The sequence below is a fragment of the Podarcis vaucheri genome (genome assembly GCF_965113315.1).
Source record: "Podarcis vaucheri genome assembly, chromosome: 12".
NCBI classification, from domain to species: Eukaryota; Metazoa; Chordata; class Lepidosauria; order Squamata; family Lacertidae; genus Podarcis; species Podarcis vaucheri.
The window spans coordinates 45,751,522-45,768,633 of record NC_138750.1 but is presented as its reverse complement, the minus strand read 5'-3'; the positions used below and the strand labels follow the sequence as shown (position 1 = coordinate 45,768,633).

At 40.7% G+C, this 17,112-nt stretch overlaps 1 protein-coding gene across 4 annotated transcripts in view; it reads right to left on the bottom strand.

Moving 5' to 3' along the window:
* Positions 1-17,112, bottom strand: part of CCDC7 (coiled-coil domain containing 7) — a 165,565-nt gene that overhangs the window by 42,276 nt on the left and 106,177 nt on the right. For all 4 annotated transcript variants that reach the window (XM_082193696.1, XM_082193698.1, XM_082193699.1 and 1 more), the window contains exons 43-55: positions 16,472-16,591; positions 16,230-16,355; positions 14,932-15,051; positions 14,232-14,357; positions 13,381-13,500; positions 12,957-13,082; positions 10,409-10,528; positions 9,995-10,120; positions 7,517-7,636; positions 6,099-6,224; positions 4,940-5,047; positions 3,688-3,813; positions 494-613 (exon numbers count right to left, since the gene is read on the bottom strand). In XM_082193696.1, the coding sequence (XP_082049822.1) occupies positions 494-613; positions 3,688-3,813; positions 4,940-5,047; positions 6,099-6,224; positions 7,517-7,636; positions 9,995-10,120; positions 10,409-10,528; positions 12,957-13,082; positions 13,381-13,500; positions 14,232-14,357; positions 14,932-15,051; positions 16,230-16,355; positions 16,472-16,591 (1,584 nt within the window). The remainder of the gene's footprint in view (positions 1-493; positions 614-3,687; positions 3,814-4,939; positions 5,048-6,098; positions 6,225-7,516; positions 7,637-9,994; positions 10,121-10,408; positions 10,529-12,956; positions 13,083-13,380; positions 13,501-14,231; positions 14,358-14,931; positions 15,052-16,229; positions 16,356-16,471; positions 16,592-17,112) is intronic.

Sequence of the window (17,112 nt, the reverse complement as noted above, 5' to 3'; positions counted from 1 at the left end):
CAAGTGAATCCTTTTTAAAACACACACACACACACACACACACACACACACACACGATAAGGTTGCTCTTGCCAAAGAACCACAGCAGCTATCCCTTCAGACATTTGGCAGGAGTCATGACCTCAGAAGGGGCAAACTTGCCAGTAAATTTCATCTACTTCCAGTCCACCCAAATATTTTAAAAGTTAAAGAGACAGTATTTTTATGGAAAAGATCACATTTTAGAGGTATCCACAACAAAAGTCCCTGGGTTCATTTGTTTGTAGTTTGATAGGCTTAATCCACTTTGGAGGGGCTGATATGCTTATAAACTTCATTTACCTCTGTCAAAAGGAAAAGGTTATAGTTTTTTGTCCTCCAAAAAGTGAATGAAGAATAGGAAAAAGTGGACTTTGAGAAATAAGTTGAATCAAGCAACCCACAAAGCACCTTGGACCAAGGGAATCTGTTTTACAAAATGCCAAATTTGGGTATGTATGCTCCTAAAACATACCACTGTCAGTGCCTGGATGCAGAGCAGCAAGCGCCTGAGCTTCCTGTAGCTGTTTCCGATTGAATGCCAAACTTTCCAGTATCAGAGATTTCTTCTCCGATAGTTCAAATAATTCATTTTCTGGAAAATGAAATGTTTTTAAAATTTAAATCATGGTTAAATCACTTGAAAAATATCATACGTGCAAAAGATGAAGAAACTTGTGCAAAAATGAAATCTTTAATTAAAAATAAAAACTTAATCCGACAGTACAGATCTTAAGACATGGTAAGTGAGTCAAATGAAAACCTTCTGGAAAGGTAACAAAGTAATTTCCCAGGGTCAATGCTGTCCCCTCCCCCTCTTCAATTTAAAAAGTAGTCGTCCCCCCCAAGCTCAGCACTCACTATAGAAATGGCTACCACACCCATCATTTTACTACTGCAATGACAATCTTCTGAGGTGCTGGGAAGTTTTTGCCTCTGCACATGAGTCTGAGAATGTTCTGAACAGTTCCCATTGAGTTCATGAAACAGTGTACCTTGACCTGTTCTTAATGAATTGTTGACCACATCTACGGACTGCGATTGTTATGTTCTTTCAAGTCATGCAATATCAATCATTAGTAATCATGTGTTCCCTTTCCCAACCTTCATGATTAATGCCCTTACATTGTATTCATGTCAACCAATCAGCAACGAGCGCACCTGTGGCAATGTTGTAATATTCAATAAAAGAGTCCCCTCAGAACTCGCTCGAGAGATGCCTCTCACATGACACTTGCTACTCGTCTGTCGTTACTTCAACCCAACATCTGGTGACCCCGACGTCCAGAACCGAGGACTCCGATTCATTGTCTGCTCGCTTGGCAGAAATGTGCAGATGCCGTTGCTAAATTAGGACCTCAGGCATCATCTCCTTCGGCCCCTGCCCTTTTAGCCGTTGCAGACAATCCCCCACCTTACCCAAAGCTTTTGCCCCCTTCGCAACCCTGCCAACCCCTCCCTACGTCTCAACCGTCTCAGCCCACATCCCCCACATCCCTCCTTCGCCTGCCACAGCCCCTGTGTGCCCCACAGGAGCTGTGTGCACCGCACTTTCTATGGCTAGGCAGAAAGGGCTCCTGTCCTTAGAGGAAGAGTCTGCATGGGCTGGTGAAATGCCATCTGCTTTCCCTATCACCTATACAAACCCAGGCACTGCTCAACAGCAGGTATTATACGAGACGCTTCCTTATTCTGTAATGAGAGAATTAAGGAAAGCCATTACTGACTCTGGTATAAAATCCTCTTACGTGACAGGAATGCTGGAGGGAATAGCAAATGGTTATATAATGCTACCTCAAGACTGGAAAGATCTGATGCGCATGCTTTTATCCCCGGCTCAGTATGTAGTTTTTGAAAGTGAATTTAAACATAGCGTGTCAGCCCTGGCTGATCCACAGCATTCAGCCAATCAACTTTATGGCGCTGGTCAGTATGATAATATAACAGCCCAGGCGACGCTGACACCTTTACATTTCAGTCGCACTGCGACCTGTGTACAACGCGCCTTTCGCAAAGTCCCTGTCTCAGGACAACCACTTAGCTCCTTTGTTAATATTAAGCAACAGCATTCAGAGCCCTACCATCAATTTATAGATAGATTGAAAGAATCAGTCCCTAGGCAGATTGATAACACTACAGCTCAAAATGAATTGATGAAAAAATTGGCTTTTGAAAATGCAAACACTGACTGCAAGAATGAGTTGCAATCAATCATACATCGCCCTAAATATGACCTTGCCGATATGATTCAAGCTTGTACAGATGTTGATAGCCAGAGCCATGCGATGTCTTTGCTTGCCTGCGCAATCCAGGCTTGCAATAAGCCTACGGGCAACTGCTTCAATTGCAAATGCCCAGGCCATTTCGCTAAACACTGCAGAGCCCCTGGCGGGGGGGGGGGCAAACAGGAATGGTGATGCCAACAAGGCTAAACCTTCCAAAAAATGCCCAAAATGCGGGAAAGGCTCTCATTGGGCTAATCAATGCAGGAGTCTGGGAAACTCCATAGTGGCCCCCCTCTCAGGCCAGGACAAATAGAGAGCTTTCCGCCTTTAGTTTCCGCTGCTGAAAAATTTTCTAAAAATGCACCCTCTGAATTTGCTATTGATTTGGTCAATCAAGAGACCAAAGACATTGTTTTACCTGGTGAAATTGTGCTTATGCCCACCCAGTTGGCGGGCCCTCTACCGCCTAAAGTCGCAGGCTTAATTTTACCCAAATTTTCTGCGGCCAAAGAAGGAATCCAGGTTATTCCAGGAGTTCTGGATCCTGACTATGTGGGCACAATAATGGTTCAACTTTGGAGCCATATGCCCATGCAGTTAAAGAAGGGTGAGTCCTGGGTGCATTTGGTGGTGCTCCCTTCTCACCCTACTGCTTCTATTATGGATAGTAATTTGCACGAGCTCACTCCTTTTCCCCCACAGCTGTTAGCTGTAATCCAGCGGATTGGTGAACAGAAGCTTCTTCGTAAGTACAAAATAAATGGCAAGGTTCTGGAAGGCTTGATTGACACGGGCGCGGACATTTCTGTAATTTCCAGTAGTTGCTGGGACCCCACATGGCCCCTTGAGTCTGCCTCTGCAGTTTGGGGTGTAGGTGGACCTCAAACCTCTTCCAAAAGCATACAGTGGCTGCCTGTTTCTCTGCCTGATAGCTCTGAAACCATTGCATATATCCAGCCTTGCGTGCTAAAAATCCACCTCAATCTGTGGGGCAGAGACCTATTACAACAATTACAAGTCAACCCAACACTGAGGCAATAAATATGATGGTGGTGGCTGCAGTCATTTTCTTCCAGCCTTCTATAGTGAGCACTGGGCTGAGCACTGTCAGCTCTCTTTGCTGCTCCTGGGTAAAATTATGAGGACATGTTTCAAGTAGGGGCAGCCAGTGGCAATCTTTCTGGTGCTCTCCAAAGAGCAGCTAAGCAGCTTCTACAGAAGCCACTACTATATTAATTTATGCCCGGGGGGGCACCCAGGTGGTACAGGTAGGGAGACAGGACAGGTTGTCTACAGCTCTCCCAAACTTGACAGCAGCCCTGCCCCAGAAATGACACAGATATGCCAGGCAAGACCCAAGGCCCTTTCTACCTCTTTTCGGAGAACTTTTTATTGAAACAACAAAAAGTGACTGTAGACAGAAGGTCATTCATTCTCAACTTACCACTAGATGACGCAGTTATAGGCGCCACTGAAACATGACGCTGTGCCTTTTGTATATCATGCATAGTTGCCTCTAGATCGGCAGCCAAACGTTGTTTTTGCTCAGCAAGCTGTTTCCGTTTCTCCTCTAAAAAATAATTTCAGACCAAATTTTGTGACAAAATATTAATTTGCCTTCATTTAGTACCTTAATTAATTTACTGCACTATATATAATAGCACAATTAGCATTCAGTATCTAAAATATTTGGGACGCGGGTGGCGCTGTGGGTAAAAGCCTCAGCGCCTAGGGCTTGCCGATCGAAACGTCGGCGGTTCGAATCCCCGCGGCGGGGTGCGCTCCCGTTGTTCGGTCCCAGCGCCTGCCAACCTAGCAGTTCGAAAGCACCCTCAGGTGCAAGTAGATAAATAGGTACCGCTTACTAGCGGGAAGGTAAACGGCGTTTCCGTGTGCGGCTCTGGCTCGCCAGAGCAGCGATGTCACGCTGGCCACGTGACCCGGAAGTGTCTCCGGACAGCGCTGGCCCCCGGCCTCTTGAGTGAGATGGGCGCACAACCCTAGAGTCTGTCAAGACTGGCCTGTACGGGCAGGGGTACCTTTACCTTTACCTTATCTAAAATATTTAATATAAATGAGCGTATTATATATTGCTCACTGAATGTTCAAATATTAATTGCCTGATTCAGATGTAACACTAAACCATGGTTTGTCTTGACATATAATATTGTATAAAAACATGCAATGATTCTTACTGATGTAGCATATTAAACATATGTATTAATAGGGAGATAAGATTTGAGTTATGATGGCTATTATGGGAAAAAAGAACTACTAAGAAACAAAATATAAGAATGAGAATGCTCTGCGAAACTCCAAAATTCATAGAAGCAGTAAAGAATCATATGGGGAGGGGAATCATAAACTGGCCAATGAGGACCGAACATGTTCACTAGCCACAGAATACTGACTGTGTGTTGGAGGAGAATGGAAACCCAATGAGGGGAGGGGAGGGGAGGGGAGGGGAGGGGAGGGGAGGGAATGGAGTCTCCTGAAAGAAAGCATAGCTGTCTGGTTGGCATAATGAACAGGAACAGCCCACACTGTAACATTTTGTTGCAGATCCCACATGTATACAGATATAGAAAAAAACAGCTATAGGCATTAAAAACATACTTGGCAATTGAAACACCTTAATTCCAAATGCATGTGTTTAATATTATAGTTGAAAAAAGGAAAAATGACAGCATACATACCACCAACAATGCCAGATTGGGTTGCTGCAAGAGCCTGAGCTTCCTGCAGCCCTTTCAAATTTTGCAGTAACATTTGTTTCTTCTCTGACAGTGAATATAACTCTTTTTCTGGGGAAAAAAGTAAAAAGTTTTTGAGTCATATATTGAAAAACAGTTTCCAATGTCCTCACTGCTGATAAAGTTACTTAAATGCATTGTTTCATAAAAATGGCAAATGCCTTCTTCATTTGGCAATGCATAAAGTATAAGTAGATAAATAAGTACCGCTCCGGTGGGAAGGTAAACGGCATTTCCGTGCACTGCTCTGGTTTGCCAGAAGTGGCTTAGTCATGCTGGCCACATGACCCAGAAACTGTACGCTGGCTCCCTCGGCCAATAAAGCGAGATGAGCACCGCAACCCCAGAGTCGGCCATGACTGGACCTAATGGTCAGGGGTCCCTTTACCTTTATCTTAAGATTTAAGAAGTTAAAACTAATTATTCAGGAAAATAGCAAAGAATATCAAGTGGGCTTAAAGCTCTGATACGTAATACCACTCACATCCACCATAATGAACAGAGGTCTGTAAATATGGGCTCCGTAGGAACATATAGAACATTTCCAGACAGTACAAGGTCCTCTCTGCTCTAAGTAAACCCTGAGATTACTTTGATTAGCAACAACAGTGTCCATCCTCAATGCTTCCAAATCAATACAAACATAAAACCTCTCAGTCTGATAATCACCACCACCCAGTAACACCTCCCCACTTTCTTTCTTAGTTTTTAGCATTGCCTAAAAGCTCATCCAATTTATCGAGCTGCAAGCTGGCTGGGATGGATGTGGGGCTCTCCACTGAAATTTGATATGGGCATGCTACTCCAGGCTCCTTCAGGAGAAAGGGTGGGATATAAATTCAATAAAGAAATTACAGTGATGTTAACCTATCCGGCTGCTGCATCTAATGGACTCTGCTTTGTTTCCTCTAGTTGGAGGAAGGTGACATTCCCACTGGGGCTCAATCCAGGCACAGAAGAAAGCTGTCAGACTGATGTCTTCTATACCTCAGTGTCAACAGTTCCAGTTTTAACAGTGATGGGATAACTGGGCTTTGAATTTTGAAACAGTATGCATGTTAAATTCCCTTTTAATATTCAAGGTCATTTATTCCCTACTTACCAGCAGGTTTCCTAAACAGAGCTTTTTCTGAAGCCTGGCGATGGGCTTCCAATATATCTTCTGCAGTTGCAGCTAGTTCTTTAGTCAAACGCTTCCTTTCTTCAGCCAGTTCCTCTAGTTTACGCTCTATTAAAAATTTACATCAATTCATAATAAAATATTTAATATGTGCTAAAATAACTACACTAAATATAGTAGTGCAATTAGTATTTAGTCTCTCAAAATTTTAGAGACTAATGCTTAACATTTATAGAGCATTTCTTCTATCATTCCATGTACATTACATTGGTGAATGTCAGGCCCTAGAGCAGTGGTGGCCAAACTTGGCCCTCCAGCTGTTTTGGGACTACAATTCCCATCATCCCTGACCTGTTAGCTAGGGATGATGGGAGTTGTAGTCCAAAAACAGCTGGAGGGTAAAGTTTGGCCACCACTGCCCTAGAGCTAAATGCTGCCTTCCAATCCTCTTCAAGCTCTTGAGATTCTCCCAGGGCCACAACTATCACCAGCTCTGATTTGTGCTCTTCTCAAGTACTTTTGCATGGCCAGAATGTGCTCTTGAACTGTAACAATGCATCTTTGCATGGATTAGGAGAACTAAGCACAGAGGGACCAGAGAGACTGGCTGGCACCATCCTAGTCCCTGCCTGATCTGCTCTGCTCTCCCAGCCAGTGAGAGAGTGTGGTTTTCTCACTGCACCAGCTGCAGGAGAAATGCTAAGAGCCCCTTGTATATCACCTTCATAGACCTGGTGAAGGCCTTTGACCCTGTCAGCTGAAAATGACACTTCACAAAGCTCAACAAGATAGGATGCCAACCTAAGCTTCTCAAGATGATTGTGTCCTTCCACAACAACATGTGTGGCACCGTCCAATATGATGGCTCATCCCCAGATGCCTTCCCTATAAAGAGCAGTGTGAAACAGGGCTGAATACTCACCCCAGCCCTCTTTGACATATTCTTCTCCCTATTGCTCTCATATGCCTTCAGCTCAACTGAAGATGGTGTGTACATCCATATGAAGCGACCTGGCACATCTCCACACCAAAACAAAAGTGCAGCAGACATCTGAGAGATGTTGTTTGCAACCTTGCCAGCACACTCCGAAGAAGCTCTACAGTGACTCATCAACCATTTTGCCCAAGCCTGCATAAAGTTTGGCCTTACCATCAGCCTGATGAAGACCAACATCTTGGGTCAGGACCTCACCAGCACTCTATGAATCAGCATTGGTGACCACACATTTGAGGTGGCAGACTATTTTGTTTAACTGGGTTCCACTATAACTTCAGTAATCTCTCCATCAATGCTGAGCTGGACAAGCGTATTGGCAAGGCAGCTAAGGCAATGGCTTGCCTCTTCAACAAAATATACTTAAGATTGTAATTAAAAGCATTAGTGATCACAGCCCACTTACCACTGATAATTCCTGGCTGGGTAGCTACAAGAGCCTCAACTTCTTGTAGCTTTTCCCAGTTGGATTCCAAATCTGCCTGCAACTGTTGCTTCTTCTCCAAGAGATCATAGAACTTCCTTCCTGTGAACAGAAATATTTCAGAATTGCCCCTTGAAAAACTATTCCAAATGTCCTTATTTCTAGCATATTAGCATAAAATAAATAAAAATCATTTTAAAAACTTGATTATTTCATATAAATACATTGCAGATTGCATATATGAAAGGATGAAGAAGCTAACTGAAATCATTCTGGAAGTATACCAAAGTGGCCCCCACCACAACATTCACTACAGGAGCTTATGAGAAATCATATTGTCCTGATATAAGGGGATAAGAAACAGACTAATCCTGAAGTCACTGGATATTTATATTCCCATCCACAAATACACCATCTCTGCTTAGATGAGGGAATAAAGGCAATATATAAATGTAATAAAACAAGATAAAATAATCCATCTGGACAACTAAACCAATCCTCATTACCACAGTTTTTCCTCCTTCCTTCCAATCCCTCTTCATTGTAAACTGTATCTTTTAGATTGTAAAGACTTTTCTGGCTGGAAAGTAAGCTAAAAATTCTTTTAAATAAATAATGAATAATCTACCTTCTGTAGCTTCATAAATTAAAAACATGAAACTCTGGAGTTTCTCATTCTTTTTAATCTATAAGGATTGCCTCCCAATGTGTCAGAGAAAAAGCATGGAAAACAGATGGGAAACTGAAATGAAAGTTACTGAATGTGATATGAATGCAATGCACACAGTGAACTATCAAAAGTGAAGATGGCTGTAAGAGCATTAATTTCAAGGTATAAAATTGCCTAATTGTGCAACTACCAGTAACTCTTTTTTGTGTGAGGGTGTGCAGAATTTAATTTTTGAGACCAAAAAAGTGAACATTTCCTCATAAAGGCTGTGGAAAGTGATAAAATTTGAGAAATACTGACCTGGAGTGAAGAACACTTTTGCTACAAAATGAGTGGTGTTTTAATCAATCAATCATTATTAGTTGTATTTTATTCTGTTTTTATATTGCAAAGGAATCATAGAATTGTAGAGTTGGAATGGACCCCAAGGGTCATCTAGTCCAACCACCTGCATGCAGGAATCTCAACTTGATCATACATGACAGAGGGCCATCAAACCTCTGCTTTAAAACCTCCAAGGAAAGAGAGTCCATTACTTCTCCTTGGAGTCTGTTCCACTGTGAAACAAATCTTACTGTCAGAACATTCTTCCTGATTTTTAGTCAGAATCTCATTTCTTGTTGCTAGAAGTCATTGGTTTGGGCCCTATCTTCTGGAGCAGGAAAAAACAAGATAGCTCCATCTTCCATGTGGCAGCCATTTAGATATTTGAAGATGGCTATCAGATCTTCTCTCAGTCTCATCTTTACCAGGCCAAACATATGCAATTCCTTCAACCATTCTTCATAAGGCTTGGTTAACAGACCATTCAGCATCTTGGTCATCCTTCTCTGTACAAGTCCCAGCTTGTCAAGATCCTTCTTAAATTGTGGTGCCCAGAACTGGACAGAGAACTTCAGGTGTGATCTGACTAAGGCAAAATAGAGCGGGACTATTACTTCCCTTGATTGGAACACTATACCTCTGTTGATGGAGCCTAGAATAGCATTAGGTTTTCTTGCTGCTGCATCACACTTTTGACTCATGTTACCCTTGGGGTTTACTAAGAGCCGTAGATCCTTTTCACATGTACTACTGGCAAGCCAGGTATCCCATATCTTATACTGGTGCAGCTGGTTATTCCTGCCTGTGCAGAATGTTACATTTGTCCCTATTGTTAGTTAGTTTTGACCCAGATCTCCAATCTGTTAAGGTCATTTTGAACCCCATTCTGTCTTCTGTGGCATTAGCTAGTCCTCTCAGTTTGGTCTCATCTGCAAATTTGATTAGCATCCCCTCAATTCCTTCGTCCAAGTCATTTATAAAGATGTTGAACAACAACAGTCCAGGATAGGATCCTGCAGTACCCCACTTGTCACTTTTTTCCAGGCTAATGAGGAATCATTAAGTTCAGTCAGTCAACCAGCTACAAATCCACCTAACTGTTATCTTGTCCAGTCCACATTTTGCCAGCTTCTCTGCACAAATATCTTGGGGGACTTCATCAAAAGCCTTACTGAAATAAAGATACACTACGTCCATAGTAGTCCTCTGATCTATCAAGCTTGTAACTAAGGAAAAGAATAAGTGAGATTAATCTGGCATGACTTGTTTTTGAGAACCCCATGCTGGATCTTAGTAATCACAGCTTCCCTTTTTAAGTGCTCACAGACCTAAAACTTATCTAAGAACAATGAAAAGGGACTCACTTGATTAACTTCTACTCCTGCTCTTCACATTGATAACAGGGGTCTTGAAACACTGAAGTAATACTATGAATACCATAGTATTATACATCATTATCTACCTACCAGTGGGTGTTTCAATCAGAGCCCTTTCTGAAGCACGGCGTTCAGCATTTTGCATATTGTGCATAGTTTCCTTTAGATCTTGAGTCATGAGTCTTCTTTCCTCAATGAGCTGCTGTAGTTTATGTTCTACAAAATAATAATGTATGCTGAAAAAACTACACAAAATATTATTATGCAATACGTATGTAGTATTAACTGGGTATTTTAAAAATAAATATTTACATTTATAATGCTAGTTGCTCAAATTCCATCATACTTGTTATCTCAGTAATCAGAACAGCAGCCTTCTAAGACTCATCAGTATGAATAAGCCATGTTAGTATTTAAGCTCAATTGTATTGAAATGACCTGAAATCCAAAGTAGGTATGTTTTAAAAGTATACCTAACAACATGAAATATTACAGCAAACATACCACTGATACTGCCTGGTTCGGTAGCTGCAAGTGTCTGAGCTTCCTGTAGCTCTTTCCAATTGGATTCCAAGTTGGCCTGTAAACGCTGCTTCTTAACAGCTAATTCAAATAATTCTTTTTCTGTGAACAGAAATGTTTTTGAGTTATGTCTTCAAAAACAATTTCAAGTGTCCTTATTGGTCACACAAGAAAAATATACTCAAAAACTTAACTATTCCAAAGAAATGGAAAAAAAACTTTTCATCTGTAATTACAGATTAGACATTTTAAGGGGGAAAGGCTAAAGGAAATGATTGTGAAATATAGCAAATAAACTTCATGTGAACTTAAGCCTGTGAAAATGTCTACTATATTGGCAGACGTATGCTCTAGAATCTAGGGCATAGATCTGCAAATATGCCTGTGGAGGTGTGGCTCCGCCTGTGCTGAGGCACACCTCGCACCCGGGATGCCACAGCGTGCCAAGGAGCCTTGCACCCACACTCCCCAGACTTTCACCTCTTGGCTAGAAGTCAGGGTTTCCCCCTGACCTTTTGGAGATATGGAGGTAACGCTCCGCTTGTGCTGAGGCACACCTTGCACCTGGCATGCCACAGCATGCCAAGGAGCCTCGTGCCCACTCTCCATGAACTTGCGGCCTCTTGGCTAGCAAACTGGTTATTCCCCTGACCATTTGTCCTCTCGCATATTTGGTTACTAGACATAACGCTTGGCTGGAGCATGACCGGGGATGCAGATGTAATCAAGTATCGCGGAACATTTTAGGGAAACACCTGCTAACATGTGTATTTCAGGGAAGTTTTTAATGTGTGATATTTTAGTGTTTTTTGGTTTCTATGGAAGCCGCCCAGAGTGGCCCAGATGGGTGGGGTACAAATAAATTATTATTATTATTATTATTATTATTATTATTATTATTATTATTATTATATAACGCTGGAAATGTGCTTAGATGGAAACACGTCATGTTCAGAGTGGTTTCACTACTGTTTCCAATTGTTGATTTCTGCTAATCAAAAGAGGCTCTGCAAGGCTTGCTTTTCAGCTTGCTCCTGCACAGGTCACTTGCATCCCACCTCCCATCATCCTTCGTTATTCCTACATATGCCACCATCACCTCACTCCTATAACACCCAAGAGAACTTGCCAGCCATGGTACTAGGTGATTTCTGATCCTCTCATATCTGTTCACTGGTAATGCTAAGTCAAATTACACTTCAGTAGGAACAAGCAAGCATGCTGGTGCACATTCAGAAAATGGCAGCCACTTTGGTGCTCCCCTGGTCCTCTTCCTCCTGTGCTACCAGGAGCTAAGCTATGTTTTGGTTTAATGTTCTGTGCAAACCTGGGCTAATAGTTTGTTTCACTTTAGACAAACCATAAACAGTAACGATGGTTTGTACTTGGCTTACTGCTCGTGATTTACTGTTTATGGTTTGCTGCTCAAGGTTTATTTGGGGGAGTCAAACTCCAAGGCCAGATTCACACGTAATTGTAAAGCCAAACTATGGTTTAGTTCTTGGTAGTGCAGAAGCAGGATTGGGAAAGCAACAAATATTTTCTAAATGAAAATGAAAAGTGAAGGGAGAGACTTTGCCACCAGAATAAGACTGTTTCCACATACCTCACCCTCCAGCCATAGGAGCCTTCATAGGGGAACAGCTTCTAGAGGAACTGTGACGGGAGAGGGACTATATTTGCCATTAGGGGGGGTGAACTGTTAATTGTTGATTTTTTTAAAAAAAAAGTTATATTGTTTATTAGACAATTCAACAATACTACTGTATTTAAAATGTTTGTTTTTATGTGAATCACTTGGAGCACAGATTTTTTGTGGGCAATATGGTACATAAATAAACTGGCATAGAGGTCCAGGACATTTGTGGCAGGAACATCACTCACTTGCTTTAGTTGTTGTATTTTTGTCAACATACATCAGGACAGGAGTACCCAGGGTGGTATAGTGATGTGGCTGTTTACTCTGATAGTGTGATGACAGGACAAGGATATAGTAAGGTTGAAGTGGCATGAATATTCTGGTAGGAGCATCAGATTGGCTCTCCCAATGCGTCCATAAAGCCACAGTCTGGTTATCATCCTGCCTATCCTGATACAGTGTTGCAGCAGTTGCCATTGTGCTGCCCACTCTTGATTAAATGTCTGGTGTTTTTTCAAAAACTATACATCTTTTATTGTCTTCATACCATCAAATTGTTCAAACTGAGCTCTTTCTAAAGTGCAATACTGTTCCTTTAGTTAAATAGTTAACTAAAGTTAAATTAAGTTTAGTTAAATAGAAAAATAGTTAATGCTATTTTTCTAGAAAAAGTGGTGCCGGAATTCACCATGAACACCTCCCTTGTCCTCTTATAATGGCAACTGTGTCTACCTGAGAGGTGCTGGAACTGAGTTTTGATGAGTTCTGGCTGGGAAAAAGCCGTGACCAGTGTTACTTCAAGTTACGCAGTCATGATTGGGCTTGCAATACTGCAGCAATATGCATGCTAGGTGCATTTCAAATACTGTATGTATTTCATTCCATACATACCAACAGGTGGTTCAAATCGAAGTGCTTCAGAGGTACGGCGCTGTGCTTTTTGTATACTTGAAACTGTTGCATTTAGGTCTGCAGTCAAATTTCTTCTTTGCTCAACAAGCTCCTGTAATTTATGCTCTAAAAATAATTTCAGATAATTTCATACTCAATTTAAATATATTCTGAAATTACTAAAAACAACAACAGTGCAATTAGTATGTAACATTACAAGCAAATTTTAAATAGTAATATTTAATTTTATATGCTAGTTGAATGATCGAATCACTTCATATTCATAAACACAGTGTGTCACTTCTAATTTTATTTTTTTTAAAAAATATGTTTTTATAATATATTTTTTAAAATCTAATAAATAAAATAATTTATAAAGAAGAAGTCAAGCCATTCATAGTATGAAAAATCACAGAAAACCTACCATTAACACTGCCTGGTTCAGCAGCTGCAAGAGCCTGGGCTGCTTCTAGCTCTTTCTGGTTGGATTCCAACTTTTCCTGCAACAATTCCTTTTTTGCTGACAGTTCATACAATTCAATCTCTGCAAAAAGAAATGGTTTGCAATCATCTATTGAAAACAGTTTAATGTGATCATTCCTTATCAGGTTTGATAAAATCCAAAAGGGTTGGATAACATGCAGAAGTATTCATAAATGGTAATTTTCTTTAAAAATTACAAATGACTTCTTCATTTGTCAATGACTATTGCAAGACAAAGTGAAGGAGTTAAACAAAATTGATTTGGGAATGTAGCAAAGTAACTTCAAGAGGTTTTAAATCTCTGAGAATCCACCATGATGATCTGTGAGAGAAGTGTGAAAAGATGGGCTCCTTAGGAAGTCTGAGGGGAGCACAAAGTCCACCCTCTTTCTTTCAAGTTAATGTTTTGTTACAGCAGCAGCAGAATGGAGTCAGGATGGTTAATGTACGTAGTGTACTTCACATACATATTTATCACTGAAATGAAGGAGGATGGGGAGAAAGTGAGCACTTCCTAGTAAATTATCTGCCAGAAGATAAAATTTGAACAGACCTGAGGGTTTAGACCACCTCTGTCACACCTCTGTTTTAGTGAATTTATTAACTAATAATTAATAATTGTTTATCTACCATTTGCAAACTGCAAAGTTATTAACAAGATTTAAAACTGAATCAGGAACAATGGGAGGATACATGGTTTATGTCTCCTCTTCCTCTGATGAGATACAAACACTTGAGGCAATATGAATACAGTACGGTGATATAAACTATATAATATTAATCATTAACTACCAGGGACTTGTTTCAGCTGAGCCCCTTCTGAAACACGTCGTTCAGCATTTTGCATATCATGTATAGTTTCATTTAGATCTGCAGTCAAGTGTCTTCTATGCTCAATGAGCTGCTGTAGTTTATGTTCTACAAAATAATTAAAGAACAACACATTACAAATAATAACGTATGCTTTAAAAACTACACAAAATATTACTATGCAATTGGTATGCAGTATTAACTGGAAATCTTAAATATCAGTATTTGCATTTATAGTGCTAGCTACTCAAATTAAGTCATACACCTTATCTCAGTAATAAGAGCAGCTTTCAAAGACTCATCAATATTAAACAATATTACATGGTAAGATGTATATGAAGAAACTGTTTCAGAGAGACTGAATTGTAACATCATTATTCTTAACAAGAAAGCTATTCTGATAAGTATCGATAAATATGGTTTCTAAAACCTGGCTTTTATGATGATTAAACTTTTATTTTTAACCACAATACATTTGTATACAAACAAGCAATGGCCCTTATTGACATGATGTAGCATATTAGAATATGCAAGTCTTATAGGAAAAAACAATCCTCTACACTCACACAAAGCCCCATTAAAACTGAACATAATCTTAACTGTAAGAAATACCTTAAATCCACATTTTAAATTTACATTTTAAAACTGTAGCTGATAACATGAGAAACCACAGCAAACGTACCGCTGATACTGCCTGGTTCAGCAACTGCAAGAGCCTGAGCTTCCTGGAGCTCTTTCCAATTGGATTCCAAGTTGGCCTGTAAACGCTGCTTCTTAACAGCTAGTTCAAATACTTCTCTTTCTGTGAACAGAAATGTATTTTAGTTATCCTTTGGGGGGAAAATTCAAGCATCCTTATTTAGTCACAAAAGCTTGTAATACAGTGGTACCTCGGGTTAAGAACTTAATTCGTTCTGGAGGTCTGTTCTTAACCTGAAACTGTTCTTAACCTGAAGCACCACTTTTGCTAATGGGGCCTCCTGCTGCCGCTGCGCCACCGCTGCACGATTGCTGTTCTCATCCTGAAGCAAAGTTCTTAACCCGAGGTAATATTTCTGGGTTAGCGGAGTCTGTAACCTGAAGTGTATGTAACCCGAGGCACCACTGTACACAGAAAGATTCTCAAAAGCTGCCTTATTTCATAAAAATGATAAATCAACTTTTTCATCATATGAATATTTATTGATCCTCTTCACCCCACCCACAAGGGAGCCCCTCAAATCCAGCATAAAATTGTAAGTCACATATGTGCCTGCCTTCTCCTCCACCATGTCAGTAAAGAAGCTAAAGCAGCAGTTGGTGGACAGGCTGCAGTGCAGTGAAAGCAGCCTGAGAATGGAAGCACTGCTAGACCTCCTGGTCAGCCTCTACACTGAGTGCAGCCATGACTCATTGCTCCAGAGGGAAAGGCTCACCTCAGACATTGAGTGGGAATGGACTTCCTAAATATTGAGAGTGACGTGGAAGAGTTCCTCATAAACAGCACCTGGTCCGGCTATTAGGAGTCAACATCTACCTTACCATTGGCAGTAGGCCTGAGAGCCCTACCATCTCCACCAATGCCTACTACCCAGTTCAGCATCAGATTGAACTGGCTTAACCATGGGAATTATGTGTACTTTAATGAACTGAACAGAGTGAAAGAATGTGAGTCATGGGGTGTATGAACTTAACAGTGCTTAGCTTATTTTTTTTAGTTGCCCTTTTGATAATGTTATCATTGTTTTATAGATTATAAATGCCATATAGATTTGTTAATCATATAATATGTATTTTGCTATAATTGTGAAGTTTAGCTTAATTTTTAGTTGTTTTTTAGATTGTAACTATTTCACTGATGATTTCTTAATTCTCTGCTGTAGTGCAATCCATGCAGGATGGAAAGGTGTCTCCTCTCTCTGACAGCCACAGTGACGATCGGGCTTGCAACACTGAAGCAGGTGCATTTCAAAAACTATTTATCTTTCATACCATACATACCTGCAGGTGCTTCAAGTGCAGCTCTTTGTGAAGCACGGCGTTGTGTTTTTTTAATATTGTATACTGTTGCTTTTAGTTCTGCAGTCAGTTTCTTTCTTTGCTCAGCAAGCTCCTGTAGTTTATGCTCTAAAAATAATTTCACACTATATCAAGACCAAACTTTGATATACATTAATGAAGCATTAAGTATCTAAAAGTGTATAATGGTTGCTTGCAAGTTTGATAAATCATAGCAAACCTACCACTGACACTGCCTGGTTCAGCAGCTGCAAGAGCCAGGGCTTCTTCTAGCTCTTTCTGGTTGGCTTCCAACATTTCCTGCAACATTTCCTTCTTAATTGATAAACTGTACAATTCCATTTCTGCAAAGAGAAATTTGGAATCATTTGTGGAATCATTTTTTGAAAACAGTTTAAAAGGCAAAAAGTATTCATAAATTATATTTTTATTATAAAATTATAAATAACGTCTTCATATTCCCTGTGTTCTGGGACTATAGCAAAGTAGCTGTAAGAAGTTTTAGCTTTCTGAGAATCCACTATGATCTATGACATATATCTGAAAAGATGGACCCCAAAGTCCAAGTTGAGCACAATGTGCTCCTCTGCCCCCTGCAGTTAATGCTTTGTTTATCTGTCATATTTCTTTCAATAAGAAAGAGGAGGCTGTGCACAAATCCTCTTTGAGAGCCTGTGTGGTGTAGGGGTTAAGAGCGGTAGACTCATAATCTGGTGAACCGGGTTCGCGTCTCCACTCCTCCACATGCAGCTGCTGGGTGACCTTGGGCTAGTCACACTTCTCTGAAGTCTCTCAGCCCCACTCACCTCACAGAGTGTTTGTTGTGGGGGAGGAAGGGAAAGGAGAATGTTAGGCGCTTTGAGAC